This window comes from Sceloporus occidentalis, unplaced genomic scaffold (genome assembly GCF_023333645.1).
Source record: "Sceloporus occidentalis isolate IW3139 unplaced genomic scaffold, rSceOcc1.0.p SCAF_3, whole genome shotgun sequence".
NCBI classification, from domain to species: Eukaryota; Metazoa; Chordata; class Lepidosauria; order Squamata; family Phrynosomatidae; genus Sceloporus; species Sceloporus occidentalis.
Genome location: NW_028316983.1, coordinates 67249289 through 67265741, shown reverse-complemented (window position 1 = coordinate 67265741; position 16453 = coordinate 67249289). Strand labels below are relative to the sequence as shown.

At 42.1% G+C, this 16453-nt stretch overlaps 1 protein-coding gene across 1 annotated transcript in view; it reads right to left on the bottom strand.

Annotated features, from left to right (window-relative positions):
* CELSR2 (cadherin EGF LAG seven-pass G-type receptor 2) overlaps positions 1-16453 on the bottom strand; it is a 132018-nt gene that overhangs the window by 13482 nt on the left and 102083 nt on the right. Inside the window, exons 26-34 of the mRNA XM_089518291.1 lie at positions 16295-16407; positions 15883-15962; positions 14911-15037; positions 11828-11950; positions 10463-10593; positions 7191-7279; positions 4714-4887; positions 2386-2610; positions 403-646 (exon numbers count right to left, since the gene is read on the bottom strand). Coding sequence (XP_089374417.1) covers positions 403-646; positions 2386-2610; positions 4714-4887; positions 7191-7279; positions 10463-10593; positions 11828-11950; positions 14911-15037; positions 15883-15962; positions 16295-16407 — 1306 coding nt within the window. The remainder of the gene's footprint in view (positions 1-402; positions 647-2385; positions 2611-4713; positions 4888-7190; positions 7280-10462; positions 10594-11827; positions 11951-14910; positions 15038-15882; positions 15963-16294; positions 16408-16453) is intronic.

Sequence of the window (16453 nt, the reverse complement as noted above, 5' to 3'; positions counted from 1 at the left end):
ATCAGGGTATCAGGGGCTACAGAAGGAATGGTTCTACTCCAGAGGCAGAAGCCAGACAAGGAATGAGTCTAAGAGTAGAAAAGACAAAGGCAAGGGAGGTAGTGATTCTTAGCAAGCCCCAGTGAAAATATGGCTCCAGGTATTCAGGGGAACTACAAGGGGCTGAGAGCACAAGTTAGGAAGAACCTACGAAGCCATAAAGTAGTGATGGACAGAGAATTTTTTTCCAGAGGTATAGCTTGGGGACAAGGTGGGGAGGAGTAAGAAATATACTGTACCAGCCCAGAAGGACTGGAGGCACCAGGTGTGCTGTGTATGAAGGAGATCCACATACAAAGGTAGAGGGCTCATGTATGAGCTGCCAAGCAGAGCTCACCAAGTAGAAGGCTCTGCCATACTCACTCAGAGCCTGAAGAGTCCTCATCCACTGTGCCAGTCTTTATGCTCATAGTGATGGGCGTCAAGCCATTGAGCTGCTCCTGTAGCGTCTGGCGGGGCCGGGGTACCCCACCCCCACGGCTGCCATCACTGCCTGAAGAGCCGTGGGATGATACCATCCCTGAGCGGCAGCTGGAGAGCTTGTTGTGGATGCGCTGGATGCTGTTCTTCTCACTTATTGGGGGTAAGCACTTCTTCTTCAGGATGCCTGGGGAAAGAATGTGGTGGAGTCAAAAGAAACAATCCCTGCTGCGGGCACTTGGCCAAGGCCAAAGGACCACACTGTATTTGTCACTTCATTTGCTTTTCTATTGCTGGCAAAGTATGTCAGGTAGAGGAGATGCTAAGACAAATGAGAATTATAGCATGGGGCCAAGCAGTCCACATCACAGTCCTGAGTGGAATCAAACAGACAAACACGCATGCACACCTTCTATTCACAGTGGGAGGAAAGCTCCCACTAGCAGCAGTAACAACTTCTCTTACATTTCAAATAGCAAAGGCATGTAGGACTGGAGCAATTCCAATCAAGTCTGTGGAAGCCCAGGATTAAATTCCCACCTTCAACACATCATGGAATCAATTTGCTATTTATTTATTGTTTAAAACCCAGCTACATGAGAGCAAACTACATGATAAATGTCAGATCTAGCTTGCCCCTAATTAGAAATGTGCCACCACAGAATGGCCAAGGTCATACTTTGCTTCAGCAGTATATATATCTGCCCATGGAATTACATTATATAAAATACCCTATATGCATACCAGCAAAGCAGAATGTATGTGGATCAGTGGTCAATGAGCATAGATGACAACCCACTGTGCAATTACAATACTGCAATCCATATAGGCAATACACATTCATTCACTACTCCATATACATTAATGTGCTACCACATGCAGAACTCTGTTTATGCCAGTGTCAGTTGCATATGACCATTATGCATTGCACAAAAGGGGAGAAAAAACACTCCATATGTGTAGCACAAGTTATGTAAGTAACTAACTGGATTGCAATGCATAAAGGCAATACATATTCACATCAGTGTGACCAAGAAAAGAAGGTCTGCCTCACCTTCCTAAAACACCTGCAATCCCCCCATAATAGGTTCCTTCCCTCCAGCATCTCCTGTACTCTCTTCCAATCAGCTATGCTTGCACAGGAGCAATTGCTCTGTGTTGTTGTGGAGAGCCTATAGCACAGGAGTTGCAAATAAATACAGCTCAGATTCAGTGCTGGCATCTTGGGCTTGGAGAGAACCCTGTCTGAAACTCTGAACAGACACTTCCAGTCAGTGTTGATAACACTGGGCTAAGTGGACCAATGTTTTGACTTAGTATAAAAGGAAGTTCTTTATATTTCTTTGTCCACAATGAAGGTTCAAATCTAGGGAGCATCTTCTCTTTAGATGAAGGACCAAAGCTCAATTATAGAGCACTTGTGTCTCATGAAAGGTCCCACATACAATTGTTAGCATTTCCAGGGAAGGACAGGGGAAAGAGTATTTCTGCTTAAACCCATCAGAAGACACCACTACACAAAAAAGCTAGAAGTATCTAAAAACTGACTAGGTATAGGGCAGATCATGGACTACAACTCCCGGAATCCCTCACTGACAATGCTGGTTGGGGGTTCTGAGGCTGTAATCCAAAAAAGTACAGTTTGCAAACTGATAGCTATTTTCAATGATCCTAGAGAGGTAAGTTCAAAAGATCTGATGAGTTTTTATGGGAGTGGGGCAAGTTCTGCAATTTTATCTTAAATCTTATGATCTGAAACAACATTAATTGCTTAGATGTTTTCTGCCTACTTTTTGCTAAAACACTAGATCAAATTTAGGTTGGAGTGGAGTTTACTGAGACATCTAAAAGAGAGGAAATTGACAAAAATTAGGAAGGCATGTGAGTGAATGTAGATTTACTGTATTTCAAGTCAAACGTCCTTACTTTTCTGGGGCTGGGCAGTAGGGTGAGGCAGTGAGCCCAAGATGCCCTCCCTGATCTGTGTTTCCCCATTCTCCCTAGGTATCTCTTCTGGTGGTCCCAGCCGATCGATCTTGCCAACTGGCTCCACACGTAACTTCTCCGAGCCAGCATGCCCATCACTCTCGCTTGCAGTGGTCATAAAGTCACCTGGCCAATAAGGTTTGCCAGGACCAGAGAGGTTTTCCACTGGGGACAACAGAGAAAAGAAGCATAGGTTTGAATAGTAAGCACTGGGACCTTTCTGCTTTCCTTGCCATTTAAGGACCTGTGAAGAAGCTCAGCCAAATCACATAAAGATAAACAAGAAAGAGACTATCAAAGGGGTTGTAATTTAGACAGAAATGTTTGACAGAAAAATAATTTAGATCCAAAGAAAATTACATTACTATGAGGTGGTAGGCAAAGGCATTCATCTTGCATCCACAGTTCTGGAATTCTTCCTTGTGAAACTGTAGTAGTAAGGTTGAGCAGGGCACAGTGTAACCCTCACTTCAAGCACTGAATTGGGCACCTCCTACTTTACCATCAGGAGGGCTGCCAGTCTTCCTACCACCAGTAGGGCTGTTAGCAAGTTCCAAGGACTCCTCAGAACAAGGCATCCGGCAGGCATATCAGAAAACCCCACTACCCAAGAAAGAAAGGAGATGTGATGCCTTGGAATAGCTACCAGTCCAATGACTCATTCTGAGAACCCTTCAGAGTAAGGCACCAGGTGAGTGAACAGAAAGCCTCTCCAGCCCAAATGCTTCTTTTTCCATACCAGAAAAAACGTAACTGGCAGATTTGCACTCCAAAGACACTGGAACACACTCTTCATGGGAAAACAGGACTGAGAATTATCTTTTGAGGTAATTCCCTGAGAATTATCTTTTGAACCAGGCAATCAGACTGGAAATGTTTTCAAAATCCCAGAAAAGCAATAGAACAAGGTTTAGAGTTAGGTTACCAAAAAAAATCATAAGAATTAGGGAATACAAAATGTATTAAAACAGAAAGGATGACTAGTATACCTGAAGAACTATTTGTCTCCATATGTCTCTATGTGTACATGCTAACATTTCAGCAGAGTACCTGCTTCAGGTACTCTACAGGTGACTATAGGGAAAAGGGTCTGCTCAGTGGTGGCACCCTGATTATGGAACTCTCTCTCTTTTTCTCTCTTCATAAAGGCTTCTCTGGTGCCTACCTGGATGTCACTGAAATGTCAGGTAAATGCATTAAAAAAACCATACATTTTTAAAATCTTCTTTGCATTATCTCATGCTGCTTAATTTTTGTTTTTAGTTCCACTAACTACCATATATACTCAGCTATATGTCGACGTCATGTATAAGTTGAGGTGAGGTTTGGGGTGCAAAATTATTAAATTTGGCTTGCCCTGTGGATTAGTTGAGGGTAAAATTTTGGGACTCAGCATGGGGCTTCTCAGGTCCACAGTGAACGTTCACCCATTCTCCTCTCCACTGCCCAGTCCTCTCCTTGGGAGAGAGCTAGGCAGTGAAGGAGCCTTGAGGGGCAAGCGTTCGCTCCTCCTCCTCCACCAGTGCCCCCTGGGAAAACAGGGAGGCAAAGGATCCTTGAGAGGTAAGCTTTTGCCCATCTTCCTCTTCCACCAAGGCTCTCTCCTTGGGCCTGGAAACATTCCCATATTGACCTATACATAAGTTGACCCAGGTTTTTGGGGGTCAATTTTTTTGAATAATTTTCTCAACTTATACACAAGTATATATGGTACTTTCATACTGTTCTATGATACTGTGGTCCTTTAACATTCTTGCTTCAACTTCTTCTGTTATAAATCTTATATTAAAAAAATTAAACTAAGACTGTAAAAACATACCTGGAAGCATATTGAAAGGTTGCGTATAAATCCATCAAAATCAGTCCAATAACAATACTGAGTTTGAGGGTCAGCGCTATTCTAACAGTCAGTCTTCATGAGACGATTCTACATTCTTATCAGGACTTGCTCATGGGTCTGCTCCTATAATACTATACAAATTAACAACTTCCACCACAATATTTTTACAGGTCCTATAAATTTGCAGTATTGCAAGTCATCATGATTGCCAAACATTACTTTGTAGGAAGGCCAGAATATTTACTACTTGCAAAAAATACATATGTAAAAGCATAAGCAAGAGGAACAGTCCAAAATCTATTATAGATGGCCCAGAGGTGGAATCTCAATATGTTGACAAAAATTCTCATCCAGAATGAGATCCATCCTCCCCATTTGTCCACCATTAGAGGGCTCCTGGAGATGTTAAAAGACATTCCTAGCATTACCCTTTGGAGTGCTGTGTGCTGGCAGCTTTTCATTGTTGGGGCACAGTAAGTTCTCCCAGCAGGGTTCTCTGGCAAATTCTTCATCTTCTTCGCTATCTGAGGAGTGGGTGGAGGCATAGGATCCACTCTGGTCATCTTCCAGAGAGAGGTCACTATCTGAGTCAGTGTCACGTTCTGTGAACAGAAAAGAAAGAGGGAGGGATTGAGGGAAAGTGTTAGATAGAAGGACTGAGATCCAGCACGGCAGAGTGGTTTGAGCATCTGGAGACCAGGATTTGATTCCCAGCTTGGCCATGAAACCTACTGGGAGACCTTGGCCAAATCACATGCTTTCAGTCTCAGGGGAAGGCAATGGCAAACCTCCTCTGAACAAATCTTGCCAAGAAAAACCCAAGACAGGTTCGCCTTAGGGTTGTCATAAGTCAGAAATTACTTGAAGTCACCTAACAGCACACACCGCACTGTCTAAGGACCACCATGTTCCCTAAATGCCCCCCACCACACTTATACACACTTATTACCTAATTCACACCTCGTGGTCACAACTAGGACTTAGAAGCATCCTAAAATTCAAGCAGTATTTCTATCTAAGAGTGGAGATGCAACCTGTCTTTGATTTCAGAATGTGATGCAATCCTGCTAAATATGAATAATTTTCTCAACTTATACATGAGCATATATGTGTATATACTTGTTCTTGTTCTTGTCAAGATAAGCTGACACAGTAAGATAGCCTATCAACTTTGTTAACCACTATGGAATTTATTGCATCTGGCATGAGATCAAGTTGGTGGATGTGGGGGTTTTTCCCCAAGATTTTTGCAAGTTGTGCAAATGTCTCTGCACAAAACTAGTCTTTTTCCCCTCTGAAGCAAAACACCCACCCACAGAAAGCACAGAAGGTCTGCCTGGGTAAACAGAAAATATATAAAAAGGCTCTCCTTTGCTTCTGACGTTTTAAAAATCCATGCAGTGACAGCAGCTAATATAGCTTAGCTACACCATTTGTGTCATTTATGCAAAAAGCATACACACAAATTAAGACCAACAGAAGTTTGAGGTTTCACAAGCAAGGATTTACATGCCTATCCAACAATGCAATTATTCTGATAAGAGATTTTGAATAAATCTTCATTAACCAAATCAGATGGCTCTGGCATGTAATGGAACTATTTGGCGTAGTTGCTTCTCCATAGTCCAAGCTTTAACAATCCACTATGCAAATTGCAAGCATTAGTACAGGTTAAGTGCTTCTTCATACAGTGTACAAGCTCTAGAATTTGTTTATAACAAGATGTAGTGGTGCTTGATAATCTGAGGGCTTGTCTACATGGATTATTTTCTCTGAATTCCCCACAGGCTCATGATGCAGGACCAATATCCCAAATTGGCCGCAGGCTGTGTTCACGATGTCAGCACTTGATTCACCCTTTCTTCCTCTTAAACTGAATTTAAAAATATTGCCTTTTGCTCTGGGTTTTCAGCTCTTTCTGAAGTGATGGCAGGTGGCTGCCTTCCCACATGATCCCTGCAAACCATCTAGTACTGTCACTGCAGGCATGAGTCACTCAGTCACAGCAGTCAGAACAAGGTATCCAGCATCTATAAAATGGCTAGGCATCTCTTTGTGACCTCAGCAACAGCCCCGGGTGACAAATGGGGACTATGTAGGAAGGCAGCCTCCCATTGTCACATAAGAGAGAGCATAGACAATAAGGGAAATTTACAGCCAGAATACTCCAGGAGCATACCAGAGTGTTCTGACAAATGAAGACAAACCCTGGGCTGCTTTCAATGCCAAATTCATAAGCCTTCACTTATGCAGTATGGCTCTCACAACTATTGGCTGGAGGACATGTGCAGGAGGGTGCTATTGTGCTATTAGGGAGATTCTTAGAGGCCTCTGGTCTAACCCAGTATGGTTCCTTCTATGTTCTTATGTAGGTTCAGTTTCAAACTGGGTACACACTATTAGCAACCACACATCTTCTTCAGAAAGTGTCAGTCAGAATCTGTTCAGACCATATGGTCACTGCATCAATTTGGTCATGGAAAGTGGCACTAAAATGTTTTTTATTTTTGCTTAGTCTTTGCTTTAGGTGATCTGTTAAATATTCATGTGTACAAAAACGTATAACTCTACATAAAAAATAAAATTTTACATCTAATCAGGCACAGAATTTGAAAGGAAAAAGTGTGCTTAACACTTTGAATTCAATTTCCCTGATACAAATCATTTCTGTTCCATCCCCAAAGCTCTTATTAGCCCCTCAGGGGAAAAATATAGGTAGAACATACTATTTCAAGAATGGTGAAAAATTGTGAAAATGATTTTTTTGGAAGTAAGAAAATATATTACGACGTATTAAGAACTGTATGGCAGCAGTACATACCGTTCTTAAATGGCTATTTTTTGATAACAGATCTATACTAAGCAACAGTGGTATTCATAATAGCCTTATTTTATCTGTCCTCACCATTGTTTTGATCCTTGGCTTCCAGGAAAAGTGAGCTGGGATCTGCAGGCCCAAGGTGCACCTGGCTGTTGTTTAGACCAGACTCTTCCCTGTAAAGAGCAACCCAGAAAAGTTAATAGCAGCCCCTAGTTTGGAGTTCCCACAGCACAAAGGATTGAGCCTTACATAAAATGTTTGCCCATTAGAATGACTTGAAGGCATATCACAACAACAACAATCACTGGTTTATGTCACATGCAAGTGAGGGCAATCCATAGAAATGCTACTTGATTTCTGGCATTAGAATTACTGGATTTTTCTTTCTGCTAAACCATCCTCACTTGGACAAGCAGGATTGGTGGTTTCATGTCTTATCCCCACCTTCTGAAACCAATTATACAGCTGGTTGTTTAAAAATTCTCCCCCTCTATCTGTAACAATTGTTCCTACTTTGCTATCAAATTGTCTTTCTACCATTCTTACCCATGATTTTAAACTTTGCCCAGCATCAGACTTATTTTTCAATATTCTTACAAAAGCATACCTTGAATATCTATCCACAATTACTAGGAAATACTTGCTTCCCCCTAGAGACAAACAATTAGCTTGGGCTACATCTGCATGTACAAACTGAAATGGTCTTTGAGCAATTCTTTTGGATTTCTTAGCAACTGGAAAAGCTCTGACCTTCACTTGATTACAAACAGTACAATCTAAGGCCCCATACAGACGGGCCAAAATAAAGCTGCTTCGGGTCACTTTGAAGGTATGCTGTTTAAATGATCCATGCCTCCTAAGAGGCCAGAAACCACGCCAAAGCCATGCTCCAATCCTAAGGACTGGAGTGCAGCTTTGGAGCAGCTTCTGGCCTCATAAGATGCATGTGTCATTTAAACGGCATACCTCCAAAGTGACCTGAAGCAGCTTTATTTTGGCCTGTCTGTATCGGCCCTAAGTGACTTTTACATTCTGCTACTTTTAGATCTGGACACATGCTTATTAAATTCTTTAAACACTTGAAACTAGCATGGCCAAATTTTCTATGGAGCTCATGTATGCAGTCTTTGTGCATTGGTACATTATCAATATTGTTAGCATTTTCAACCTTATAATTATCAACATTTTCCTCCAAGAAATAAAGCTTATCCTTTTTCAAACCTATGCCACGCAGTTCCCCATTCAAGGTTATTTTACACAAATTCTTTTCAAATGTGACTGTGTAGTCTCTGTCTGTTAATCTGCTCACTGATAATAAATTGTTTTCTAATTCCTTTACATGCAAAACATCAGTAAAGTTTTCTTTTAGCCCTGGAATGTAAACTGTCCCCATTTGATTTATAGTACTAAGCTCATTCCCATCAGCCAAAACTACAGCATTTACATTAGCTGGCTTTCTTTCACTTATCAAGTTAATATTATTACACATGGAGGACGAAGCTCCTGAATCTACAAGCCATTTAGAGTTTGCATTTTGTTTTTCTTTTATCATGGTTGCAAACCCCTTATTATCATTTCTATTGTCCTTCAAAAATGGCGGTTTGGACTGCTTCTGCCTCTGATCGTGCTGTGGCTTCCATCTGCTCTCTTGCTTGCTTCTCTCAGCAGCCAAAAGCTTGCAATGCCTCTGCAGATGTCCAATCTTTTTGCAGTAGAAACATTTTCTTTCCTCCCTCGAAGAAGCTGCCTGCTCCAGCCCACGCACATCAGGCTTCGTTTGTTGATTTGGCACACTCTTAGAAGTTGCTGTGTCATTCCTCTCAGACAATCTCCTCTGGTTTTCTTCCAGAATCCTGGCCACAATTAAGTCTCTAGTCAACTCTGCTTCCGGTAAGTTTTGCAAATTGTTGGTAATGTTTCCCCAAGAAGGGTCTAATGATTCAATCAATATATAGCATTGCTGTTCTCTACTTATTTCCACTCCTCTTAGCTCAGCCTGCACAAACAAGTTTTGCATAGTTTTTAAATGTTCTATTACACACTGCCCTTTTGCCATCTTCTGTCTATAAATTCTCTTAGACCATAGCATTTTTGCAAAGGCAGTAGAAGGAGTGTGTAATCTCTGCAGAGTGTCCCACACATCTTTGGCGGTTTCCTTATCTCTGACATCATTAATCAAGTCTTCTTCCAGCATTAGAAAAAGACAAGCTTTGGCTTTGTTATCTTTCTCTTTCGTGGCTGCACTTGCAGCGGCTGGCAGCCCGGCTTCAACTGTGGCCCACAAACTTTCTTTTACTAGTAGTGATTGGGCATAAATCTTCCAGGTGGAGTAGTTGCTTCTGTTCAATTTACTAAACTTCAAAATCTCCATCTTAATTTGTGCAGTGACTCAATTGACACAGTCCTTCTGAGTATGCACAGCTGACCCCTTTCGGGCTTAATCAAAACACAGGAGGAGTTACTCACGGAGCTTATCAGTGCAGCACAAACAGCTTGCTCTGACCTGTCTTCCACAAAACTGTCTTCCACTCTCTGGAACTTTCAGCTTCTGTGGATGCTGGGTGCTGCAGTATCTGGGCCCATAACCCTTGTCAGGGATGATGGGAGTTGTAGCTCTTCACCTCTGGCTCAAACTCACCACCTTGTTACGCACCGGCGCTGACCAGTTTTGGCCAGTGGTTAAAGCTTTGCTCTAAAGCAGCAGAGTTACAGAGAATAGGCTGAAGACCCTGACAAACTCTCCAAGCCTTCTCACTCTTGCTTCCACAGAAGTCTTCACACTTCTTCAGGATCCAGCTGGCTCTTGTATCTTCACCCAAGACACCAGACAACTCAGTAGTCTTATACAAAAGATCTACTTTATTCTACTATATACAGCTCCAAAACTATCCAATACAACACCAATACTCCTCACTACTACCCACTACTACCCACAAAATACATTGGGATTCATAGCAATTATTATAGCCCTTGGAAAACACCACCCACTCTTGTCAGTTTCCACCCAGTGGGCGTGTACAACCATTTTCATTGGTTCTCTTGGTTCATCCCACAATTAATGATTTCATCATTTCACCTTGTCCACTTAACAATTCTCAGGTGTGTTCAATTATCCACTTTGCATTTCTGTCCTTGGCATTTAGGACTTGCTAATTATATTACTTTTTACACCTGTGTGGCTTCTAATTGCTTTTGCTGAGTCATCCTGACTCTCACATACATGTTTTATTTCTTCCACTGTATATCCCATGTTGCATTTTCCTTAACAATCACAACAACAACAATCACCGGTTTATGTCACATGCAAGTGAGGGCAATCCATAGAAATGCTACTTGATTTCTGGCATTAGAATTACCTGAGCACAAAAGGAATGTAGCTGTGTTGACTCTTGCCAGAGCGGATGGTACTGTGTAAAGAGCCAGTGGAGTCCCCAAAGGGTGTGTGGTAGAGCTGCCCATCCACATAGGTGTTGTTGCAGTTATAAGCCTGGTGAAATCACTGCAGTTAGTGGAAAGGAAGTGACAAGCAGCAGCAAAACAAAATACCTACACCACCTCCCACTTTAATTTCATTGTCAGGTTCATCCCTAATAATAATAATAATAATAATAATAATAATAATAATAATAAATTTATTTATATTTCCAGCCTCTCCCTGCGGATCGAGGTGGGATTACAACAGTCAAATATCCGTTCTTTGCTGTGGGAAACCAACCTGTCCTCTCCCTGCTGTTGCCTGGGCTGAAGAGAATTCTACCTGCCTGAGGTGTAGTGATGTGCTGTTTTGCTCCACATCACAAAACTTCCAAAACATAAAACCAAAACCCAAAGTACTGGGATATCCACTTCTGGTTCTCAAAAATGACTCTGTTTTAATGTTAAGCAGTATACAGAGGCCTCTTTCTTTTCTTTTTCTTTTTTGGTTTTACCGTAATAAGAGATTTTGAGCATGTTGAGCATCACAAATGTCCTTGGGGGAGCCACATGTGGCCCAGGGTGCACTTAGCTCACTCCAGCTCTACTGTTTGGGGGCAGTTTTACCATGTTTTTGGCTTTGTGCTGTTTTAGGCCCAGAGAAGCCTGTTTTAAACCAAGAAGAAGCATTTAAAAACAACAACAGAGGAATACTAAATGTCACTTCTGGTTTTGGGGGTGGGAAAAGCCACCCCAGTCTAAAACAGTCCAGGGGAGGGGGGGGGGACAAAACATGACAAAATTTCCCCTAGAAGGCATAAAGGAAATTTTGGGTAAGATAAAAATAAAATAAAAAGCTGGGGAGCTCAAAGTCACCTAAGCAGGAGGTTGCTTCTGCCATAAGCCTATGAAATTAGATCTGAAAAGGTGTAGGTAATGCCTTATGAAATCAGCGGCATGGGTTGTATAGGATTTCTACTATTCAAATATGAGGTTTCAGTGTCTTCCATAATTTCTTACCCTTACCATAAAATAGGAAGAGCAGAATAAATTAGGCAAAATATGCACCTGCATGTATATTTACTTGATTGTAATAATATATAGCAGCTTGCTAAATCCAGCTTTTCTAGGTACAGAATGTGCAATATGCCTTCAGGCAGACGCTGATTCTGTAAGGTAATGTTTGGTTGGTTTTTACTGTTAAGAACAATATTCAGAGTTCACAAAACCTCCCTGTCATATCCATCAGTATCCCAGACAATCCTTTCCTTGTAAGAATGTTGGGTTGCTCTTCTTCCAATACTCACTGCTGTCAAGGTAGATTTGGTAGTGAGTGTGGGGTCTGTGCCATGCTTCTTGCCACAACTGGATTTGAGAGCTTTCCTAACTTCTTTGCATAGGATGACACAGAGGAGGAAGATTAAAGGACCCTGTTAAAGAAACAGAGGAGATCATTAGCCTTGAATGATGACCTCAAACTGTATCCAAGACACCATCAACAGCATGAAGGGAAGTTTATAGTCTAATTTAAAGATTCTTCTTTCCACCTCCCATCCCATGTGGTGCTGCTGTTTTCTTATAACCCATTTGCTCCCATTCCCAAGCAAATAAAGTTTTTCTTTAAAAATAAACACGCAAGCATGCATTATCTAAAAACAGCAGTAGTTCTGCATAATCTTTTCAGGCTGCATCAGGCAGATGTGACTAAATCAGTTCAGATGTAACCAATTTCTACAGTTAGAATAATTGCTTTTTTCATAAACATTTTGGGATTATGATACTTGAAGGAGTGCCTCACCCTGTACTTACCTGCCTGAGCAATGAGATCTGCCCCTCCAAACGCACACACAAAGCAATACATTATGCAGGAGAGGGCCTCCTCTGCTGTGGCACCACAGGTATGAAGTGCCCTTCTCTTAGAGGCCCAATTGTTGCTTATTTCAAGGTCAAATTAAAGTCAAATTCACCTAACTTTTTTGGGCCCAGTAACTATGACTTAGCCCTAGCTTGCTCAGTTGCAATATCTATCCCCTGTATGTTTTATTCTGTTTTAAGTAAGTATTATTTTTTGAAATCACTTGAATTGTTTATAATTGGTGTAAAGTTGTTGTTATTGACTTTACTCTATGCTGATATCTCTGGAAAAGGAACCTTAGATTTTACCTGTGAGATGTTCATTTCCAATAGATAAGGATCGAACATCCTGGAATTTGGGTTGCTCCTCCCATATCACTCCTAGTAGACAGAACAAAGATCAAAGAAGATCATCCCTCCTCCCTGTAGACATATGAGGGAGCAACCCCTGTGCTATTCAGTCACTTGGACAACTCACCAGGATAAATATCCAGAAGAAGAAGAAAAAATCAAACAAAATAACCAACTACACCAAAAATGACAAAACAGTGAGAGAAAAAAGGGATGAACCTGGGCAGGGCACCACCATGGAGAATAGGAGCCTGGGTCTCTGGTGTCTGGACCAACCTGTGAACCCCAGAATCCAGATAAGTCTTGGTCTGTCCTACAAGCACTTACAGGTGGGTAAAATGTTCAATTCTTTTCTACTGGAAATGAACATCACAGGTAACATTTAACAGTCCTTTTCCCAGTAGATAAGGATGGAACATCCTGGAATGTGGGACTTGCCAAAGTTACACTAACAAGGGAGTGTGTGCTGGTGGGAAAAGCACTCTTTATGATAGGAATACCTGCTGTAGGACTCTCCTTCCAAATGCAGCCACTGTTGATTCAAAAGCATCCAACCTGTAATGCCTGGCACAAATTGGAGGAGACTTAGAGGTGGCTGCCCTGCAAATCTTCATCTACAAAGTACTGGTCACTCATGCTGCTGTGGCTGCTACTCTCCCGGTGGAATGGACTACAATACCAACAGGGATTGGGACATTCATAACCTTGTAACATGCTACAATGCAGGACTTTATTCATCTGTTCAGATTGAACGAGGAGACCTTCATTCCCATGGAGTTTGGTTGGAAGGAGATAAACAATGCCTCAGAGGACTGGAAGCCTTCGGTTCTCTTTAGGTAAATCCTGATGGCTTTCTGCACATCGAGAGTGTGCCTAATCCTTTCAAGTTCATTGTTCAGGCAGGGACAAAAAGAAAGGAGACTTGTGGAATGTCGAGCTGACCTTGGGGATGAAGGTTGGGTCCAGGTATAGTACTATCAAGACCATCCTGATCATGCAAAGGTTCTTCTGGACCAATAATGTCCCCAACTCTGAGACTCTGCGAGCCAAGGTGATGGTTGTGAGCAGTAACACCTGGCAGGTGAGATGTTTCAGGAATGCCTCCCACAGAGACTCAAAGGGGCCTACCGTCAATGCTTTGGGTAGTGTGTGTGTAGGTCCCAAGAAGAGAAATGGTGAACCATTGGCAGGGATAGGTTGGTTAGCCTTTTCATGAAGACTTGGACATCTGGGTGGGATGTCACATTTGCTGCCTACTTGTGGGGCTGTATGGAGGGAATAGCCATGACCTATCTTTTAATGCTGTTTGGCCTGAGGCCATGATTGAGCCCATCCTGCAGGAATTCCAGCAGCATTGCAACTGAGAAATGTCTGCAGTTCAGTTGTTTCCATCTGCACCAATGGCAAAAAAATCTGAAGATGCATTCATATATCCTGACTATGGAGGGCCTCCTGGCTCCCCATATGGTGTTTGTAATCTTGATGGAGTATCCTTTGGCACTCAGAAGAAAGGAGAATATTTCAAAAGAGCTACACAATTAGTATGTCCTCTAAGAATAGTAGGCAGGAAAAAAACTGAATGGCAAGTGGGTTGCTCCTTCACATGTCTATTAGGGAAGGACCCTCTTTGATCTTTGTTCTGCCTACTTGGAGTGATAGAGGAGGAGCAAGATGAGTTCCAGGATGTCTCACCCTTATCTAGTGGGAAATAAGAGAGAAATGTTTTAATAATCAATTAGTTCTGCCTTCATCAATGCATTTACTTGATGGAAAATATGCAATTATTGTGAAGAAAAGATGGCTCTTCAGGAGTGGAGTCCAATTTCTGATATTATCTGAAAAACAATGTGTTCAGCAATCCATAGTCCTTTTTATGATCAAAAACTTGTCTTTGTGGGAAAGGAAAGGAAAACTGAAAAATGAATGCAGATTGCAATCCTGTGCATACGTACCTGGGAATAAGTCCTGTTGAATCTAATGGGACTTGCTTCCAAATGAACATAAACATGTTTGCACTGTTATAGAAAGGTATTTGGCAATGCTATCAACTGACAGTTTTGTGCCTTTGCGTGTAAAAGAGAAGAGGAAAGGAATCTCACTGTACACTGGACAACATGACTAATATCTGAAGACTTCCCACCAGCTCTGTTTCCCATGCTTAGCATCTCCCTTGTGCCCACTGTACCTGGAGACAGTTGAAGCCAGCAAAGAGGTAGTGGAAGAGGATGGCATCACTGTTGACGGACAGTAGGGCCAGCAACCAGGTGATACTGATCAGCAGCAGGGAGACAAAGCCTGAGCGGAGGCCAGAACTACAATTGAGAAGAGCACAGTCAGTGAATTCTCACTCACATAGCACCTCCAAAGCCGTCTTTCTTAAACTAGGCCTGGGTTCCATATCTTGGCCTAAGCCAGGCTCTGGTCCCACAGCATTTCTTCCATTTGGTTCCCAGGTGTGAAAATCTGTGGGGCAGCCCTGGTTTTGTCTTTTTACTCAGGTTTTGGCTTTGGCAAAGAGATCTCACCGTGCCCACAAGAATGGTTGTAAAACATCAAGCGCTGGGATGAATCAGCATTGTGTGTGCCAGTGAACTGCAGATCATGAAAGGAAAAGTGAGCAGATCTAGCACCATAAAAGAAGGAATGTCAGCTAAAGGCTTGGACTTATAACTCTGGGGAGGATGTGCAAACAGCTTCAGTTGGTGGCCTCCTGTCTGCAGAATTCTGTTTCAACGTACATCCACCAAGTTCAAGCAAGACCTAAAGACATTTTCATCTTGCTTTATAATTATATAGCTAATTCATTAGGTGTTCTTGTGTAGATGGTTATGATTGCCAAACTTTATATTTTATCCTTGTTAGTATGTTACCAATGTTTTCCCTTTTCATTTTGTACATCAATGTGAAAGGATGTTCCCTAAAAGGCAGCCTATCGATCTTTGAAATAAATGAATAAATAACATTTACAACAGGAGGAAACTGTGTGATGAACACAATGATGGGGATAGTCAGGGAGTGGGAAAGTGCATAGGAGCAGGAGAAATAGTAGACCAAGATCTGGAACGAAGTGGCAGGATAGTTCAGGTAGCAGAGATGAGCTGTTGGGTGCACACAGTGAGCCATAAATAGAGTAGAACATGAGCAATACCAGACTCACACTGTCCCTTTCTTCTCAAACCCCTGTTGCTGGGCAGCACAAGTGGCCTTGGTGGCAAGGACATAAAGGAAGACACTCATCTGTGTGAGAGAAAAGAGAGAATAGTTTACCACCAGCCTTCTTTCCAATCAGTTCAAGGTGTTCTCAGACCTGGAATATTTCCATGCCATTAAAGCAACAGTTCTTCTGCAATGCTTTGCCTTTTCCTAGTCATGCAAAGACTAATTTTATTCCTGTACAATGAAGTTAGGAAAAGATCTAGAGCTGTCTGTTGGAGTAAAAGAAAAGGATGTGGTTCAGGCAAGTACTTTTTTCAAGTTCCACAGTTTTCTCCCATGAGGCTGGATCACTTCTGTGTGCTTTGGTAATATTTTATTTCCCTGCCCCTGGTACCTTGTTCCTCTCTACTCACTGCAACAGCAAAAGCAATGGGTCCAGCGAAGCTCCAAATCAGTGTATCATAGATGGACAGCCAACAGAAGTCTGGGTTCCCATAGCCTTCTGGGTCCAGGCCTACAGCTAGTCCTAAGGAAGGATGCCATACAGGACCATTAGCAGAGAGAAGAACCAT